Raw genomic sequence first — 18,544 nt, forward strand, 5'->3', positions numbered from 1 at the left:
TAGATTTTGAAAAGGCAGAAGAACTAGAGATCAAATTGGCAACATTCGCTGGATCATGGAGAAAGCAAGCGAGTTCCAGAAGAATGTATACTTCTGCTTTATTGACTACAGTAAAGCCTTTGATTATGTGGATCACAACAAGATGTGGCAAATACTGAAAGAAATGGGAATACCAGACCACCTCACCTGTCTTCTGAACAATCTGTATGCAAGTCAAGAAGCAAGTGTTAGAACAGGACATGAAACAACTGACCAGTTCAAAAATGAGAAAGGAGTGCTGCAAGGATGTATATTGTCACCCTACTTATTTAACTTATATGCAGGGTACATCATGCGTAATGCCAGGATCAACAAATCACAAACAACAACCTGAGATATGCAGATGATACCACACTAATGGCAGAAAGTGAAGAACTAGAGTCTCTTAATGAAGGTGAAAGAAGAGAGCGCAAAAGCTGGCTTGAAATTGAACATTAAAACTGGGACCATGGCAACCGGTCCCATCACTCCTTGGCAAATAGAAGGAGAAGAAATGGAAACAGTGACAGATTTTATCTTCCTAGTCTCCAAGATCACAGCAGACTGTCTATAGCCATGAAATTAGGATAAGCTTGCTTCTTGGGAGGAAAGCAAACCTAGACAACATAATAAGCAGAAACATTACCCTATTGACAAAGTGCCAAATATTCAAAGCTATGATACACCCAGTAGTAAACTATACCCATGAAAGTTGGACCATAAGGAAGGCTGAACGCTGAAGAATTAATGCTTTTGAAATATCGTGTTGGAGAAGACTCTTGAAAGTCCCTTGGACGGCAGGAAAATCAAACCAGTCAATCCTGAATGAAAGTAACACTGCATATTCACTGGAAAGACAGATCCCTACACTGAAACTTGAGTATTTTGGCCACCTAATGCGAAGAGAGGACTCATTGGAAAAGACCCTGATGCTGGGAAACATTAAATGAAAAAGGAGAAGAGGACTACAGAAAACAAGATGAGTAGATAGCATCATTGAAACAATGAACATGAAGTTAAGCAAGCTCCGGGAGGCAGTGGAAGAGAGAAAAGCCCGAGTGGCTATGGTTCATGAGGTTACAAAGAGCCGGACATGACTACACAAGGGAACAAAAAGGAAGCGCCACCCAACTGCAATAAGTTGAGTAGGATTTTAATGACTCAACAATGTCCTTAAAGGAAGGTGAATAAAATCTCATCTGTGTGTCAGTGGTCCATAGAGAAGCCTCAGATCCGGATCAGTTTTTCTATGCAGAGATGGGAAACTGCAGTGGTTGTTTCTGCTCAGCCTGGAGTAGATCCTGTGGCCTGTAGAAGGAGCAGTTGACTCAGAGCGCGTAAGCCTGCCTATCCAACCCTTCTCACTCTGTGGAGTCCTCCCTCGGAAGTGATCCTGTGACCTCAGCCTCAGCTTCTTCCTGATGGTCACAGGATCTGCTCCAGGCCATAACAGGAGTGAGCTTTTTCTTCTGATTCAAATGTTCACCCCTTCAAATGTTCACTCTCCCCCCTGAGAACTCTCTGAGCTCAGCGTTTAAGAGCTCACTCCTGTGATGGTGAAGGTAAGCAGTAACCATTAGGCCTCACTTAGCAATGTCCTAGTGTCATGTACCTGGTGAAAGAGCCTGACATGGTGAGGAAGGCCTCTCCCACACCACTGACTTAGGGCCCTTGATAGAACAGACAAGTAGCACAGGAGTGCTGAGTGATATGAGTGCCTATTGGTCTTGCTAGCAGCAGGGCTGGACAAAATCTCAGGAACAAGCAGGGGAAGACCATCAGGAGACTGTAGCAGAGCAGGAGTGCCAGATGGACACCAGTGAGCAGGAGATAGGAGCAGGCTGAGACCGTCAGTAGACACCACAGCGAAGCAGGAGTGCTAGATGGAAACCAGTGGAATATCGGCAGAAGTCAGTAGCAGGCAGTTTAGCAGCGATGGAAACAGGAGCAGAGTCAGACGAACAAGGTCATACACAGGCAAACAAATCCAGTACAGATGCATAGACAGGAGAAATGTTAGCCGGCATCAATACAGGCAGAATTGATAACAGTAGTCAGATGCAGATTTAGAAGTTGCAGGTATGCTCAGAAATTCTTTAGACAAGACAGCACTGAAGTATAGCACAGGCACTAATAAGCACGTGTGCATGAGCACAATTCCTGTTGTATATACATTTCTGATTATGAGGACATTACTAAAAGGGCATCTTGCTAAGCTAAGAGAACTATGGAATAAGGCCAGGGATATTGCTAAAAGATGGATGGAACCACTTTAACCTCTTGCCAACCGCCTTGCAGCGATATACGTCGGCAGAATGGCATGGGCAGGCAGAGTTACGTATGGGTACATTACTCCCCTCCCACGGGCATGGGGCACGATTGCCCCCGCCCCGCCCCCCCGGTGCCCAAGGCAGTCGGCATCATTCCAGGAGTAATTCGTCCTGAGGGGAAGGCCACTGATTCATGGCCTCTCCCTCACGATCGCTCCTAACAAATGGGGTGTCCGGATTTTGCAAAAGCATGAGACACAGTTCCTCATAAACGTTTACTGTACAAAATAAGGTCCGTTGGCATGGACCATAGGATGAGTACATGGATTGAAAACTGGCTACAAGGGCGAGTTCAGAGGGTGGTGATAAATGGGGAGTGGGGTGGGTAGTGGGGTCCCCCAGGGTTCTTTGCTGGGACCAATCCTATTTAATTTGTTCATAAACGACTTGGAGGATAGGGCAAACGGTTCAATCTCTATTTGCGCACGATACTAAGCTAAGCAGGGCAATAACTTCTCCGCAGGATGTGGAAACCTTGCAAAAAGATCTGAACAAATTAATGGGGTGGGCAACTACATGGTAAATGAGGTCCAATGTAGAAAAATTTAAAATAATGCCTTTGGGTGGCAAGCTGCTGCTAACAAAGCAAACAGAATATTGGCATGCATTAAAAGGGGGATCAACTACAGAGATATAACGATAATTCTCCGGCTCTACAAGACTCTGGTCCGGCCGCATCTGGAGTATGCTGTCCAGTTCTGGGCACCAGTCCTCAGGTAGGATGTACTGGAAATGGAGCGAGTACAAAAAAGGGCAACAAAGCTAATAAAGGATCAATATACAAATACCATACTGGTGACCACACAATAGGGATAAAACTGTTTCACAAAAGGGAGTTTAACAAGACTCGTGACCACTCATTAAAATGAGAAGAAAAGAGGTTTAACCTTAAACTATGTAGAGGGTTCTTTACTGTAAAAGCGGCAAGGATGTGGAATTTCCTTCCACAGGCGGTGGTCTCAGTGAGGGGCATTGGTAGTTTCAAGAAACTATTAGATAAGCACCTGAACAACTGCAACACACAGGGATATGCAATGTAATACGGACATATAACACCACACATGGACTTGATGGACTTGTGTCTTTTTTCAACCTCACCTACTATGCAACTATGAGAAGCTTCCTCTGCTTCCGAAACTGTAAACAGAAGCAGAGGAAGTGATGTCATCTCTCCTTGTGAAGCCTTTTCTGGCACCCGAGGAGAGAAGACATCAGAATGAGTTACACCAACAGCACACCAACACCAGTACACACAGGCACACAAATCACCCCCCTGCACCCCTGTCACAGTGACACCAATAGCAGTTGTCATTTCTTTACGGATCACTGCATTGGTGTCATTTTGTGACTGCCAGGTCTGTTAGTGGTAGGCCCCTTTAGGTCTAGGCTCTAACCCCCACTATAAAGGTTTAACCCCTTGATCGCCCCCCCCCCCCCCCAGGTTAACCCTTTCACCCTGTCGCCAGTGTCACTAAGCAATCTTTTTTCTGATCGTTGTATTAGTGTCACAGGTGACGCTAGTTAACCCGTTATTTAGGTTCACCGTCAGGGATCCCCATATACTACCTAATAAAGGTTTTAACCCCCTGATTGCCCCCTAGTTGGCCCTTTCACCCCCTGTCACCAGTGATCACCGTATATAAGTGTCACAGGCTCATTCCTCTGGTGAGCTGCCAAGCACCAGCAGCCTAGTATATCCTGGTCGTACATCCAGCACTGCAGTATCACATGATGATGTGGCAAGTCCCATAAGTGCAGTTCAAGCTGGCGAGGTGGCAAGCACAAGTGTCCCACTGCCGCCAACAAGACAAAGACAGGCCTGCGTGCCCATAGTGTCCTTCCTGCAGAATTTGCCAATCCTAATTGGGAGCCCAATTATTGTATTATATTCTGCTCTGTTATTTTTTTTGTTATGTTTTCATGCTTGCTTTTCAGGTATGTAATTTTTTTTTTATACTTTACTGTTTACTGTGTTTTATTGTTAACCATTTTTTGTTTTCAGGTACGCCATTCAGCTGCAGTGCGGATTTATCTATCTTGACAGCAACAGCGTTTGCTCACACGATGCATAAAGCTGTGACTCCAGCACTGTAGGAGGTGATTTCACCACCATAGTTAAAAAAAAAAAAAAAAAGAAGAGCATATATGCCGAAGCATGGGGGCAGCAGGGGTGGAGGAGATTTGCTCCTAACTTTTGGGGTGGTCCATGCTTTGGCACATGCTTTGTTAAAAACAAAAAGGTGCATGTATGCCCATCATTAGAAATGGGTTGATAAAGGGAGGTATTCTAATTGTGGGCATACCCGCCGATCAATCTCTTTTTGTTCAGCCCGCAGGCTGCATGAAAAAAAAAAAAAGTAAAATATAAATAAAAGAAGATTACAATATATGCCTAACAAGGACCAGCAGCTTACTGGTATGTTGCTGGACTTTGAGTGGTTATACCAGAAAGATGCCTGCAGATTTAGGTATCATCTTGGCATCATTCTTTTCAGCCAGCGGTCGGCTTTCATGTAAAGGCAATTCTAGAGGCTAATTAGCCTCTAGACTGCTTTTGCAAGCAGAGGGAGTGAACATTTCCCCCCCCCCCCCCTGTCTTCCATGGTTTTCTCTGGCTCTCCTGTCCCAACAGGGAACCTGAGAATGCAGCCGGAGGTTCCGCCAGCTAACTATAGAGCTGATCAGAGACCAGAACAGCTCCAATCATCTCTATGGCCCAAGAAACCAGAAGCTACGCGTATTTCATGACTTAGGTTTCACCGGATATAAACAGCGCCATTGGGAAATTGGGCAAGCATTTTATCACACCGATCTTGGTGTGGTCAGATGCTTTGAGAGTAGAGGAGAGATATAGGGTCAATTTTAAAGCATGTCGCATTTGGTAGCCATGTACTCGGCCTAACAATCTTTTTTATTTCATCAAACATTTGGGCAATATAGTGTGTTTTAGTGCATTAAAATACAAAAGTGTTTTTTCCAAAAAAAAAATGCATTTTAAAAATCGCTGCGCAAATACTGTGTGAAATAAAATGCAACACCCACCATTTTAATCTGTAGGGGATTTGCTTTAAATAATAATATATATATATATATATATATATATATATATATATATATATATATATATATATATATATATATATATATATATATATATATATATATATATATATATATATATATATAATGTTTGGGGGTTCAAAGTCATTTTCTTGCAAACAAAATATATTTTTTTCACGTAAGCAAAAAGTGTCAGAAAGGGCTTTGTCTTCAAGTGGTTAGAAGAATGGGTGATGTGTGACATAAGCTAAATGTTGTGCATAAAATGCTAGGACAGGAGTGCCTATGCGCAAGAGCCCCAAGATGGCTGCTTAAGTCCAGAGCTCCGCACCACGTCGCAGCCACAGCGCCCACAGCACACCACCCAGCACTGCTCCAGTGCCATTTGATCGCCGCTCGTGGCCCCGCACAGCGGAGATCGCTCCCGGACATCTCCTCTGCAAATGTGGCCAGTTGTTCAGCCACATTCCGCTGCCGCCACTCACTCCAGGTGGACCAAGATGGCCGCCAGACCACAATAGGCAAGGAAGCCGCACTACATCCTCTCTGCCTCCAGCTGAAAAGCACCCTGCAAAGTACCTATAATGCCCCCGGCATGTCCAGACCTAGTGTCAGACGGAGTCTGGACCAGGAACTCGCTGCCGCCTCACAGCCCTGGGGTACCAAGATGGCCACCATGACGGCTGCTGCCTCACAGCCTTCTCTCTCTCCCCCTCACAGAAACCACACCAGACCTCAGGCACGTAATAGCCCCTGCTCTGCTTCAATTTACCTCTGGGGCCCACATCACAGGAGCACGGGCTCAGACTCCTTCCCAAGTCTCCACAAAGTCCCTGCTCGGTCATTCATTCGGGGGATCAGGCCCTCTCCCCGGCAGCGACACCCGCCATGGTTGCCTCCGGCCCTCATGGCCCCTCCACCCACACCTCTCAGTTCTCGGTGGATGATCTATTTCTTAAATTCTCAACACTCCTGGAAAGGGGACTGGCTGCTACTGTAGCTGCTATTACAGGAGAAATTAAAGCAGACCTCCAGAATACAGTATTGGCTCCATGATGGATTCCATAGAAGGCAAGCTAGATCAGACAGCAGCAGTCTCCCACCAGAACTCTGACCTTATCCAAACGTTGCAAGAACAATTAGACACTGCGTTCTCACGTATAGACGACTTGGAAACTAGGTCCAGGAGACTAAATTTAAGGATTAGAGGCCTACTGGAAGCGATTCTTGATGTCACAGCAGCCACACAGGACTTAATTAAGTCACTCATCCCAAACATCCCACCGTCTCGCCTGGAGCTGGACAGAGTACACAGGGCCTTGGGTCCCCCCAGGAAGGATGGCTCCCCCAGGGACATCATTGCTAAACCACATTACTATGCTGTCAAAGAAACCTGTTCCCTACTGCCAGCCCTCTATGCCGTCAGGCCCTTCGTCGGACCAGCCACAGATACAAACATCGAGTCCGACCCCTGAAAGGGAGCCACAGCAGACAGATACACCCGCAGAGCCCAGACCATATCCAAGAAATGCAAAGCAACCTCTTTGGGATGTGACGGCCGAGGACATAAGGACGGAAGCACAATGTCCTCATTTAGATGAAAGGCCGAAATAACCTTTGGAAGAAATGAAGGCTGTGGGCGCAGCACCGACTTCTTTGTGGAGGAGCAAGTATGGAGACTTGCACGACAAGGCTGCCAACTCAGAAACCCTCCTGGCAGATGTAATAGCCACTAGAAAGACTACTTTCTGAGAGTGTCAATAAGGGGTTCTCCATGTTTTCAAATGGCGGTTTCTGAAGCACCAAGAAAGAGCACCAAATTCAAATCCCACGGAGGGAGCAGTGGTCGAACAAGAGGGGCCACATGTCGAACCCCCTGCACAAACATACTCACCAGTGTATGAGTCGCCAAAGTTCGCTGAAGAAAAAAAAAAAAAAAAAAAAAAAAAAAAACAGCCAAAGCTGATACCTGCCCCCTAATGGTGCTTAATGCACATTTCTGATCCACTCCCCGCTGCAAAAAAACAACAGGATCCTGAATATGTACGGACGCCACCCCATCTCACACATGGAGATGTAGGCCATCCACGTATGATGATAAATCTTCCAAGATGACTTCCATGCCCTCAGTATAGTGGAGATTACTGAATCCAACAGACCTAGGTCCCTTAGCACCTGGCTTTCAACAGCCATGGCGTTAAAACCAGCAAACGGTAAAGCAGAATGAAGCATTGGACCTTGCGACAGAAAGTCCTCGCGCATTGGCAGCCACCAAGGAACATCCGCCACCATTCATACTATGTTGGCATACCAAGGACGCCGATGCCAATCTGGGGCAATCAGAATCACCGGAATCCCCTCGGCCTCCACTCTGCGTAGCAGACGTGGTAGAAGTTTGAGTGGGGGGGGGCATAAATCAGCCGATAATGCCCCCATGGAGCCACCAACACATTTGCCGCGTCCACCCAGGAATCTTTTGACCTGGCCACAAAACTCTGTACCTTCCAATTGAGTCGAGAAGCCAAGAGAGAAACATCTGGTGTGCCCCACCATAGGCAACAGACCCAAAATACATCCGGATGCAGTGACCATTCCCCTTGGTCCAGCATCTGATGCCTTAGGTAGTCCGCCGGCCAGCTTTCTACACCCGGAATGTACACGGCTGACAGAGCCGACACGAGCGGCAGGATGTGAGTGACCTCTAGTGCTGCAGCCGAGCACCTTGTTCCTTCTTAAAGGTTGACATATGCCATCACTGTGGAGGAGAGAAGAAGGAGGGCACTGCCTGCAGCCTGATAGAAGCCTTCCAAATATGTGAGAGGTATCCCATGAAAAACGCATTCAGCTATTCGTACATGGAAAGGGTGGTGTAAGGCGAACAGGAAGAATTCCTTTGAAGTGGGGGACAACTTTATATTTGTATGCTCACCATGATCCTCTGTAGTGGGGGATCATGAAGTTCCAGTAAGAAGTAACTTCAGATATTTGGTGGTGGATTGAACACTTTTCGTTTATGGAGGATTCCATTTGTATTTAATCCGTTACAGCTGAACTTTTTCTTCGTTCATCTATTTGCTCATCATTCTGTGTGTGTATAGAGACTTTCAGTTCATGGGTGTTTTTAGATGTGATCACCTGATCTGTATATATTTTTTGTACACTAAGTTTTGGTCTGCCCACTCAAGGGTGTGGCAGGGAATAATACTTATATTGTTTGCTCCCCCACCGGCTGGGGGTAAAACAGTATTGTATCTACATTGTCACTTTATTTTGTTATAGTGCACTTAGCGCGGCTTAATATTTTTCCAAATCACTGTGGCGTTGTCAGTCTGGATCCTGACTGGATGCCCCTGCAGCCTCTGTGACCAAGTGAAGAGGCACCGCCTAATCACCCAAAGCTCTAGCACATTGATCGGCAGGCGGGATTCTTCTTGTGTCCAGCGACCCTGGGCCAACTGTATGCCCCAACCCCCCCCCCCAACCGGTCAGGCTAGCGTCAGTTGTGATCACCGTCCAATGAAGCGGAAGGAACGACTTCCCAGACCGAAGGGTCGGAGACTTCAGCCACCAGAGGAGGGAATCCCCAACTAGCTGGCTCACCTGAATTTGACAATCCAGGGATAACGGAGATTTGTCCCATTTGGACAGGTTCTCTTTCTGTAAGACTCAAGTGTGGAATTGACCATACAGTACCTCTTCGAAAGTGGCTACCATGAGACCCAGGACTTGCATGCAAAAAACGCAGCAACGACCACCTGCGGGACATCAACTTCACCGCAGCTTGCCCAAAGGGAGAAAGACTCTCGCCTCAGGAGTCCAGAAGCAAGCCCAGGTACTCCAAGCATTGAGTCGGTACCAACACCGACTTCTGGAGGTTCAGTACCCAACCAAACTCCCGAAGAGTCTGCATGATGATCACCACATCCCCCTTTATTCTGAGGCAAAAGCTGCTCTCAGAAGGAGGTCGTCCAGGTAACCCACAATTGCGATCCCTTTTTGCCTTAGCAATGCCAGAATTGGAGCTAGCACCTTGGTGCCGACGCTAGGCCAAAAGGGAGCGCTACAAATTGGTAGTGCTCGTCCGTGACCGCAAATCGCAGAAGCCTCTGGTGTCTGATGCATATGGGGACATGCAAGTATGCGTCCTTGATGTCCAAGGACACCAGGAAATCCCCCTGATGGAGTGCAGCAACCATTGAGTGAACGTATTACATCCTGAACCTTTGTACTTTCACAAAGCTGTTGAGTGTCTTGAGTTCCAGGACCGGACGAACCCCTTCCCTTCTTTGAGACTACAGATTGGAGTAAAATCCCTGAAACCTTTCTGGCATTGGCACAGGTATTATCACCCCATGCTGCAGCAGGTCCTGTACTGCCCCGAACAGGGCTTCCTGACAAGCTGGAAGATGATGAAGGTTGGAGGGGAAAAAAAAAAAAATCTGTTTGGCAGACAAGAAACAAACAAACACTCTTGTATCCTGATGAAACCAGTTTGCAGACCCACTTGTCGGAAAGTAGGGAGGTCCAACGCTTTTGTCCCTCAGCGGGCACCTTGTCGGACTGGGAACACTTACCTGCCGACCCGAGCGGATGAAAAAATCCGATCCTGAGCAGAAAAGGAGGGCCCTAGCTCCTTACCCTTCCTGGACTGTGGGAGCAATGTACTCCTTCCCCCAGTAACATTCTTAATAATGTCATCCAGCAAAGCTCCAAATAGCCTCTCTCCCTGGAAGGGCAAATCCATCAGTGCTTTCTTAGATGCCTGGTCGGCAAATCAGGCGACGTACTGCCACAGCTGATACCGAGGCTCTGGATAGTAAGGGGGCTGTATCCAAGGCTGCATCACAGACATACTTAAGGCCCTGCACCAAATGGTCCATCAGTTCCACGCAGACCAGGGAAACCTGTTGCTTCTCCAACTCACGGTGCCACAATTTAGCCCATTCAGTAAGCATCTGTGACACCAGGGCCGTGGCTAACACTGGCCGCAATGCTAACCCCACCACCATAAACATCGACCGGGGAACCGCCTCGGCCCTCCTGTCGGCAGGGTCCTTGAAAGCAGGAGTCCCTTCCACCAGAATGGTGGTTACCTTATTTAACCTGGATACCGGGGGGGGGGGGGTCAACAATCCAAGGAGATGTCCATTTCTCCTCAGAGGGGTAACAGGCCGCCATCCGTCTCGGGACCGAAAAGGCCCAATGTGGGCTTCCCCACTCCCTGCAAATAAACATCAAAATGAGTTAGGTAGGGAAACACCTTAGCCGTGCGGACCGGCTTGTGGGACCCAAAAGGGACCGACACCTCTGTAGATGGCCCCGCCGTATCCTCCATCTTTAGGGTATCCTGCACCTCTGTGATAACTGCTCCTACAATCGCCTTTTCCTGCGCTCACCTGGACACGGAGTCAATCTAACTGTCCAAACGGTCCTGGTCCGCATCCTCTGAAACTTCAGAACAGGGGCCGCCTGCCACAGCGGAACCCGAGTCTGAATCAGAGCTTTCCCCAGAAGACAGTGGGGGCATTTTTTACCCCCCTTACGCCCGCACGCCACTTCCAGCCTGGCAACAAAGGACTCCAGGACCCCTGCCAGAGCGTCCATTGGCACCGCAGGTGCAGGGGAACCAGTTTCAATAACAGGGATGTCTGGGGAAGAAGCACCAGCTTCCGACGCCATGCTGACGCACACTCGCCCTGTCACCACTTAGGTACTTAAGGCAAGTCACACAAAATGCCCTCTACTAGCTGCCACAGACTGAGGGCCCCTCCCCCGCAAGACTCACCACCCTGACCCAGGTACTGCGCTGTGCTGCCGCCTTCCGCTCTCCCCCCGTGTCAGTCATGAGATGTTCTGTGCAAGTTTTGCGCTGTTCCAGAAAGAACCCGCAACCCAAACGCTAGAGGTAAAACAAGCAGAGGCTACTAGGAAATGGCTGCCAGCCACCTCAGCAAAAAAACATCTGAGGGGTGCAAGGAAAATGACCACGGACTTCCAAAAAAAAATGGGCAAATTGGAAAAAAACTAGCTGTGGCTACAGAAAAATGGCCACGGTCCGCTCGGTTGCCCGCCTACATGGCGTACACACTAAATACCCCACCATGGCCTAAAAAACAGGGAAAAGGATGAACGGACCACCAACACCCAGCGGAGAGCACCACCCCCCCCCCCCCCCCCCCGAGGACCCCTGGCCAGGTACGTGCACCGCACCCCCTATGCCCAGTCACACAGCGGCCCATAGCATGGGGAGGAGGGAAAGGGACAGGGAGAGAAGAGAGGGAGACCACCTAGTTGACCTCCCAGGGAATGCCCAGCTGCTCCATCCTGTAGAGACAGGTGGAACCATACTTAACCCTCCCGCAGGGACTGCTGGATGCATTCCGTGGACAGACCCCCCCCCCCCCCCCCCCGAGCAGTACGGGGCGGCTGTTGGCCACGGCACACTGACACGGACATGTGTGCCCCAGAGCCTATAGCTCACTGGCCACCCCTGGATCAGACGGGGCATGTCGTGGCCGACCCAGCGCATAGCTAAGGTCTGCTCACACTCAATGGCCAGGCTGGGGAGACTACCAGGATCTATATTATCCAGCCTGTCACCCAGCCCGGCTGTTGATTGTAGCTCACAGGAATCAAAAATGCAGAAAAAAAGAAAAAACTCCAAGGACCAATGGTCCCCACCGGGAGCGAGGTCCTTCTACAGAGGCAGAAAAAAACTGGAGCTGCTGGAAGCAGAGTGAGGGGTTATATCCAGTAGGACCGCCCCCTGGGCAGTACTGTGCAGTTTTGCCGTTTTTACATGTTCTGCCTAGTCCTCTCCTGAAGGTGGCGATAGAAACATAAGGTCAATATTGAAGATGCTGTGTCCGTCAATGAACGAAAGAGAAAATAAAATATTCAATGGGCTCAACATGCCTCTCGGCAATTTCGTTAGGGTGTCTTACTTTGCAAAATGGGGTCATATGGGGCCGGTTTGTACTGCCCTGACATTTTAGCACCTCAAGAAATGAGATAGGCAGTCAAACTAAAAGCTGCGTAAATTCCAGAAAATGTACCCTAGTTTGTAGACGCTATAACTTTTGTGCAAACCAATATACGCTTATTGACATTTTTTTTTACCAAAGACATGCGCCTGAATACATTTTGGCCTAAATGTATGACTAAAATTGAGTTTATTGGATTTTTATTATAACAAAAAGTATAAAATATCTTTTTTCAACATTTCCGGTCTTTTTCTGTTTATATTGCAAAAAATAAAAAACGCAGAGGCAGTCAAATAAAAGAAAGCTTTATTTGTAGGGAAAAAAAGGACGCAGATTTTGTTTGGGTACATTGCATGACCAAGCAATGACCAGTTAAAGCGACGCAGTGCCAAATTGTAAAAAGTCCTCTGGTCTTTAGGCAGCCAAATGGTCCGGGCTGAAGTGGTTAAAGGATTAGGAGGTTTTGGTGATTTTTTTTTATATGGCATAGCAACATGGTTACAGAAACTAGGCACTTACATTTTGATGTTCCCGTTTCTCATATTTGTTAATTTGCTTCCTCGTCAGGCTATGCTTCTGTGCGACTACCCATTGTACAGACAGCTGGTCCCCCAGCCCTGATGAACCTATTCTGAGAAAGCTAGGAGAGAGCTAAACCGGAGGCCGTCTCTCTGCGCCAATGTAGCAGGAGCTGCCAGTAATTGATTAAATGTGATGCAGCAAAGAATGGTGTCAAATAAACAAAAGGTGGGAAATGAGATGCACTTTCAATGTATTGTTCATTTCAGCACAAGAGACTGCATTTTGTTCACAACGTTGAAAAGTGTTCTGTAACCTCTCAACATAGGCAACTTCTGCTAGAAGCTCTCTGTCTCTACTCACCCCCTCCCCTCTCAAGATTTTAATTTTGCAATTGTTCTATTTGCTAGCTTTTAACAACATATTTCTATTTGTTCGTTTTTAATAATATCTCACGCCACCCCTTTCTTATTTATGTATAAAATAACATGTCGTAAACAGACATTTTAAACATAGTGATTGCCTCCTGTGAATCTGTTCCTGCAATTGCAGAGTTAACTTTTAGTTTCAGCGTCACAACCAGAAATTTCGATAAGTTTTTAAAAGGCCTACACCTACAGCAAGGGCATGATTTAACTTTAGCAAGAGCTGCATGGTTTGTTTTTATCTACAGATGCCATTTACCTGCATCAACAGTTTTAGGTATGTTGAAATTATGAAGAAGAAATAATACATTTTATAATATTCTGGCGGAGATGTTAAAAATCGGCTAGGGCTCAAGACAAGATAGATGGACTAAAGGTCTTTGTGAATTCATCTGTTTTCCAAGTGTTCAATGGATCAACCATTTGTAGATAATACAAACATTGTGTTGAAACAGACTTGCTCAAACAATAATTTCCCATTTCACAAACAAAGCAGATATTTACTTATCTTGGCGGGTAAATAAAAGCTACAAACAGCCATATAAAAAAAAAAAAAAAAAAGCGTTCTATAGACTATTATCACATAAAAAAATAAATAAAAAAAAAAACACCCTTGTCCTGCGAAACCTATTGTGTTTGATTTTAGGAATTGTGGATACAGCTAAACTCTCTCTAAATATTCATTGAGTCTGTCCAAAGTTCACTTCAAATTGTGCAGTCAGTATTAAGGTTAAAATACATGTGATTATAAGGCATTCAAATGATATATTCCAGGCTACAATTAAAATGTTAGTATCTACCGACCTAATGATAATTCTGTTATAAAGTGAAAATATAAAGGTTGCGATTTTGGACAAATTATAAGTTAGTCAGGTTGAAAAAAAGGCACATCCAGTTCAACCACAAAAAATAATAAATAATAATAATAATAATAATAATAATAATATACAATCCCATATACCCAATTCTATACCCACAGTTGATCCAGAGGAAGGCAAAAAAAAAACCCAGCAGAGCATGATCCAATTTGCTAAAGCAGGGGAAAAAAATTCCTTCCTGATCTCCCGAGAGACAATCAGATTTTCCCCAGATCAACTTTACCTATAAAATGTTAGTACCCAGTTATGTTATGTACATTTAGGAAATAATCCAGGCCTTTCTTAAAGCAATCTACTGAGCTGGCCAGAACCACCTCTACAGGGAGTCTATTCTACATTTTCACAGCTCTTACTGTGAAGAAACCTTTCCGTATTTGGAGATGAAATCTCTTTTCCTCTTGACGTAAAGAGTGCCCCCTTGTCTTCTTTGTTGACTGTAAAGTGAATAACTCAACACCAAGTTCACTATATGGACCCCTTATATAGTTGTACATGTTGATCATATCATATCCCCCCTTAATCTCCTCTTATCAAAAGTGAATAAACTTAGTTCCTCTAATCTTTCCTCATAGCTGAGCTCCTCCATGCCTCTTATCAGTGTTGTTGCCCTTCTCTGCACTCTCCTGTTCCCCAATATCCTTTTTGAGAACTGGTGCCCAAGACTGAACTGCATATTCCAGATGAGGTTTTACTAATGATTTGAACAGGGGAAAAATGATATCTCTCTCTCTGGAGTCTATACCCCTCTTAATACAAGAAAGGACTTTGCTCGCTTTGTAAACCACAGCTTGGCATTACATGCATAACTAGCAATAATGCATGCATATTCTTAGCCCCCATTTCTAAAGATTAAACCTCATCTACCACATAGTCGCCCAATTAGACAGAGCATTGAGGTTGGCTTGTAAATTGGAGACATCCTGCAAGGACGTTATTCCACTGCATAGCTTGGTGTCATCTGCAGAGACGGAAATGTTACTTTTGATACCAGACCCAATATCATTTATAAAGATATTAAAAAGTAAGGGTCCCAGCACTAAACCTTGGGGTACACCACTGATAACCTTAGACCATTCAGAGTAAGAATCATTAACCACTACTCTCTGAATTCTGACTTTTAGCCAGTTTTCTGTCCATTTACAAACTGATATTTACAAACCTGTAGACTTTACCTTACACATGAGCTGTGTATGCGGAACTGTATCGAACACTTTTGCAAAATCCAAGTATACAACGTCCACTGCCACCCCTCTGTCCGAGGTTTTACTTACCCTCCTCTGACAACTTCTGTCTTTCATAAATCCATGCTGTCTGTTTAAAATATTTTTTTCCTGCAAGAAGTGGTCTTTTATTCATTTCTCCAGTATCTTCCCAACTATAGAAATTAAACTAGCAGGTCTTTAGTTACTTGGTAAAGACTGTTTCCTTTTTAAATATAGGCACCACATTGGCCCTGTGCCAATCCAGTGGTACTATTCCTGTCATTAATGGAGGGGGCAGTTGGGGACCTTTGTCTGGACGGGGAGACCTCCCAGAGTAGCGAAGCAGATACTACACCTACCCCTTTCCAGCGGAAGGCTAGCGCTTCCCAATTTTCAAATGTATTATTGGGCAGCTGTATTGGTCACAGTTCGGTGGTGGTTCTCCCAGCCCAGACAGAACCCAGCGGTTACATCAGAAGCAGCCATAATGGGGTCATATGCTGCTCTTAGCAATCTTGCATTCAGGGGAAAACAGGCTGACCCCCTCAGTTACGCCCCCCCATGAAAACCACAATAAGGGCCTGGCAGGAAGCTAGGGAGATATATGCAAAACCCTTTCACATATCCCCTCACACGCCCCTGTGGGGTAATCCTCTCCTGCCTCATTTCAACTCCTTGCCAGAACCCTCAGAGTGGGCAAAAAAGGGGATAACGACTCTAAAACATATTGTTAAAGACCGTAAACTTATGTCTTTCCAGGACACGAAACCCCTGTACTCGCTACCAGCGAAGTGGACATTCTGATACTGGCAATTGGGCCATGCATTCAGGGCCCAGTTTTCAGAGCAAAACACACTGGAGTCAGACTCAGCAGAGAGATTCTTGACCTCCAGCACAATGGGACAACCTCTCTCTTCCCTCTAACTCTGACGGTAGCTTACGACACCAAGCTGACCAGATCCTTTGACAAGTGGAAGGCTGACATACACACTCTAGATGAAAAAAAGTGGGAGAAGTGTGTCTCCCCATACATCCCGTCATTGATAGCAGTAAGTGACAGATTCATACAGCTCAAGTTTCTGCAGAGCCTACTACACCCCACAAAGATTAGCCCGGATATTTCCCCTAAGGGATCCACTCTGCCCCAGGTGTAGTTGGGAAATAGGCTCTTTTTGGCACATGGTCTGGACATGCCCCAAGATCCAGCCCTATTGGAAACAAATAGCCGATACCTTGAGCGACATGTCCACTGGACCCCCTGACCCTTCTTCTGAGTCACTTGGGAGGAGGTGGTTCAGGGGGACAGATGCACCAAACTATTTCTGACATTTTCCCTGTTCTATGCCAGAAGATAAATCTTCCTCAAATGTAAGTCAGTGGAGCCACCCAGGTGGGAGTTCTGGAGGCTTACTATAAAGGCCATACTACCTCTTTACAGACTCACATACGAGAAGAGACAATGCCCTGCAAAATCTGACAAAGTATGGTCGGGGTGGATTGATGCCATGAATGCGATTTCTTATGCAAGTGATTTTGTAATGTTGGTTTTATCTTTCAATAAAAAAACATCTGTTAAAAAAAAAAATATCCATCTTGAAAGCCACAGTAGCCATTCTAAAAACTCTGGTAACCAGCAATTCAGATCAGTAGCCGTTTTGGAACGGGTAATTATGTTGTGTTGATTTTATCTTATATTCATCTGTGTTCTCTTAAATATTGATGTATTGAGTATTTTACAATTGATAATTTATCTCCCGAATCAATAACCGCCTTGTAGATTTTTCTCGTTTTGATTATTTCACGTTGTTAACCACTTAGTTACCTGCAGTATAGTAATGGTTAAATTTGTGAAATATAGACATTCTAATTGTCATTTTACGAGGTTATTGATTCTACAGGGAAGTTTATCACATCAAAAAGGTACTACACTCGAATTTAGCGGCTGTTTCAATCGATATTCAAGTTTTTATGTAACGCAATTAGTATTTTAATTTTATGTAGCGTTTGTTTGTCAACCAATGTATGTAGCGATTTTGTATGATTACATGTCTGGTGAATAAAATTTCATATTTTTACACTTTGGTCATAATAGATTGAATCTGCATCTTAAAAATATAGTTACAAATTACTTAATCATAATTACTGTGCAGGAAAACTTTCCTTAATGAGCACAATAGGTAAAAGGTGAACTAACATTTTGTGAAAGAACAAAGCCATTAAAAATGTCACTTTCAACCTTGCAAGAGAACTATAGGAAGTCTCTGTTTTATGTACTCTATTCATCAATAAAAGCTTTTTAAAATGTATTTCTTGGCTTAACACAATGTGCAATACAGTATAAACATAATAGTTATAATTGTTATAACATTTGCAAGTTTTTAAAGGGTAGTCTGATGGTTTTAGCTTTTTATATAAAAAGAAATCTGCCAATATAAAAACTTTTCCTTCTGTAAGTAACAGTTTTTTTTTTTTTTTTACCATAACAGGCAAACGGTTATTTGAAAGGATAGGAGCACTTATGTTATAGATCTACTTTTCTAGCACTGCAGGCATATATTTACAAACATACAACAGTGCTGTCTGCATATTTTGACTGTGCTTCTTTGCCATCACCATGTAGCCTCTGGCTGGAATATTAAAAAAAAATCTTCTTTGCTGCAAAAGGCTAAAGGTCTCCCTCCATTAATTTTGTATCACAAGTGCAATTACAGTTTCATTTCAGTAATGTAGTACTGTTAACGTGAGCTTGCTCAGTTTATTTACGAAGAAACTTTTGAACTGTAGACCTTAGAAATAATATAAATTATAAGAAATACCTGCAACATATTCCTTAATGAATTTTTCAGTTCTGTATTCTGGCTTGAGAATTCTGAAGACAGTCTTGAGATTTCAACTGTTATATTGTGAAATTCTTTCACAGCCTAAAGAAAAAAGTAGAGAAAAAAAAATATTTGCTTTAAAAAATACCATTTGAACAGAAAAGGTTTTTGATTTGGAAAGATATTTTTTTTAAAGTCTAAATTGTTATAATTTGTAAGTTATTTACTTACATTTGCTCCAATTTAAAAGTAAACTCATAGCGAGCAAGAATGGAGGTTAGCATTGTTGACTTCTTCTAAAGATACTAGT

The 18,544-nt window shown here is 44.8% G+C and overlaps 1 protein-coding gene across 3 annotated transcripts in view; it reads right to left on the minus strand.

Moving 5' to 3' along the window:
* Positions 1–18,544, minus strand: part of FIRRM (FIGNL1 interacting regulator of recombination and mitosis) — a 387,122-nt gene that overhangs the window by 324,825 nt on the left and 43,753 nt on the right. For all 3 annotated transcript variants that reach the window (XM_077452604.1, XM_077452605.1, XM_077452603.1), the window contains exon 4: positions 18,232–18,336. In XM_077452604.1, the coding sequence (XP_077308730.1) occupies positions 18,232–18,336 (105 nt within the window). The remainder of the gene's footprint in view (positions 1–18,231; positions 18,337–18,544) is intronic.

Source organism: Lithobates pipiens, unplaced genomic scaffold (assembly GCF_037356315.1).
Source record: "Lithobates pipiens isolate NorthernLeopardFrog02 unplaced genomic scaffold, aLitPip1_a1.2 Scaffold_23, whole genome shotgun sequence".
Lineage (NCBI taxonomy): Eukaryota > Metazoa > Chordata > Amphibia > Anura > Ranidae > Lithobates > Lithobates pipiens.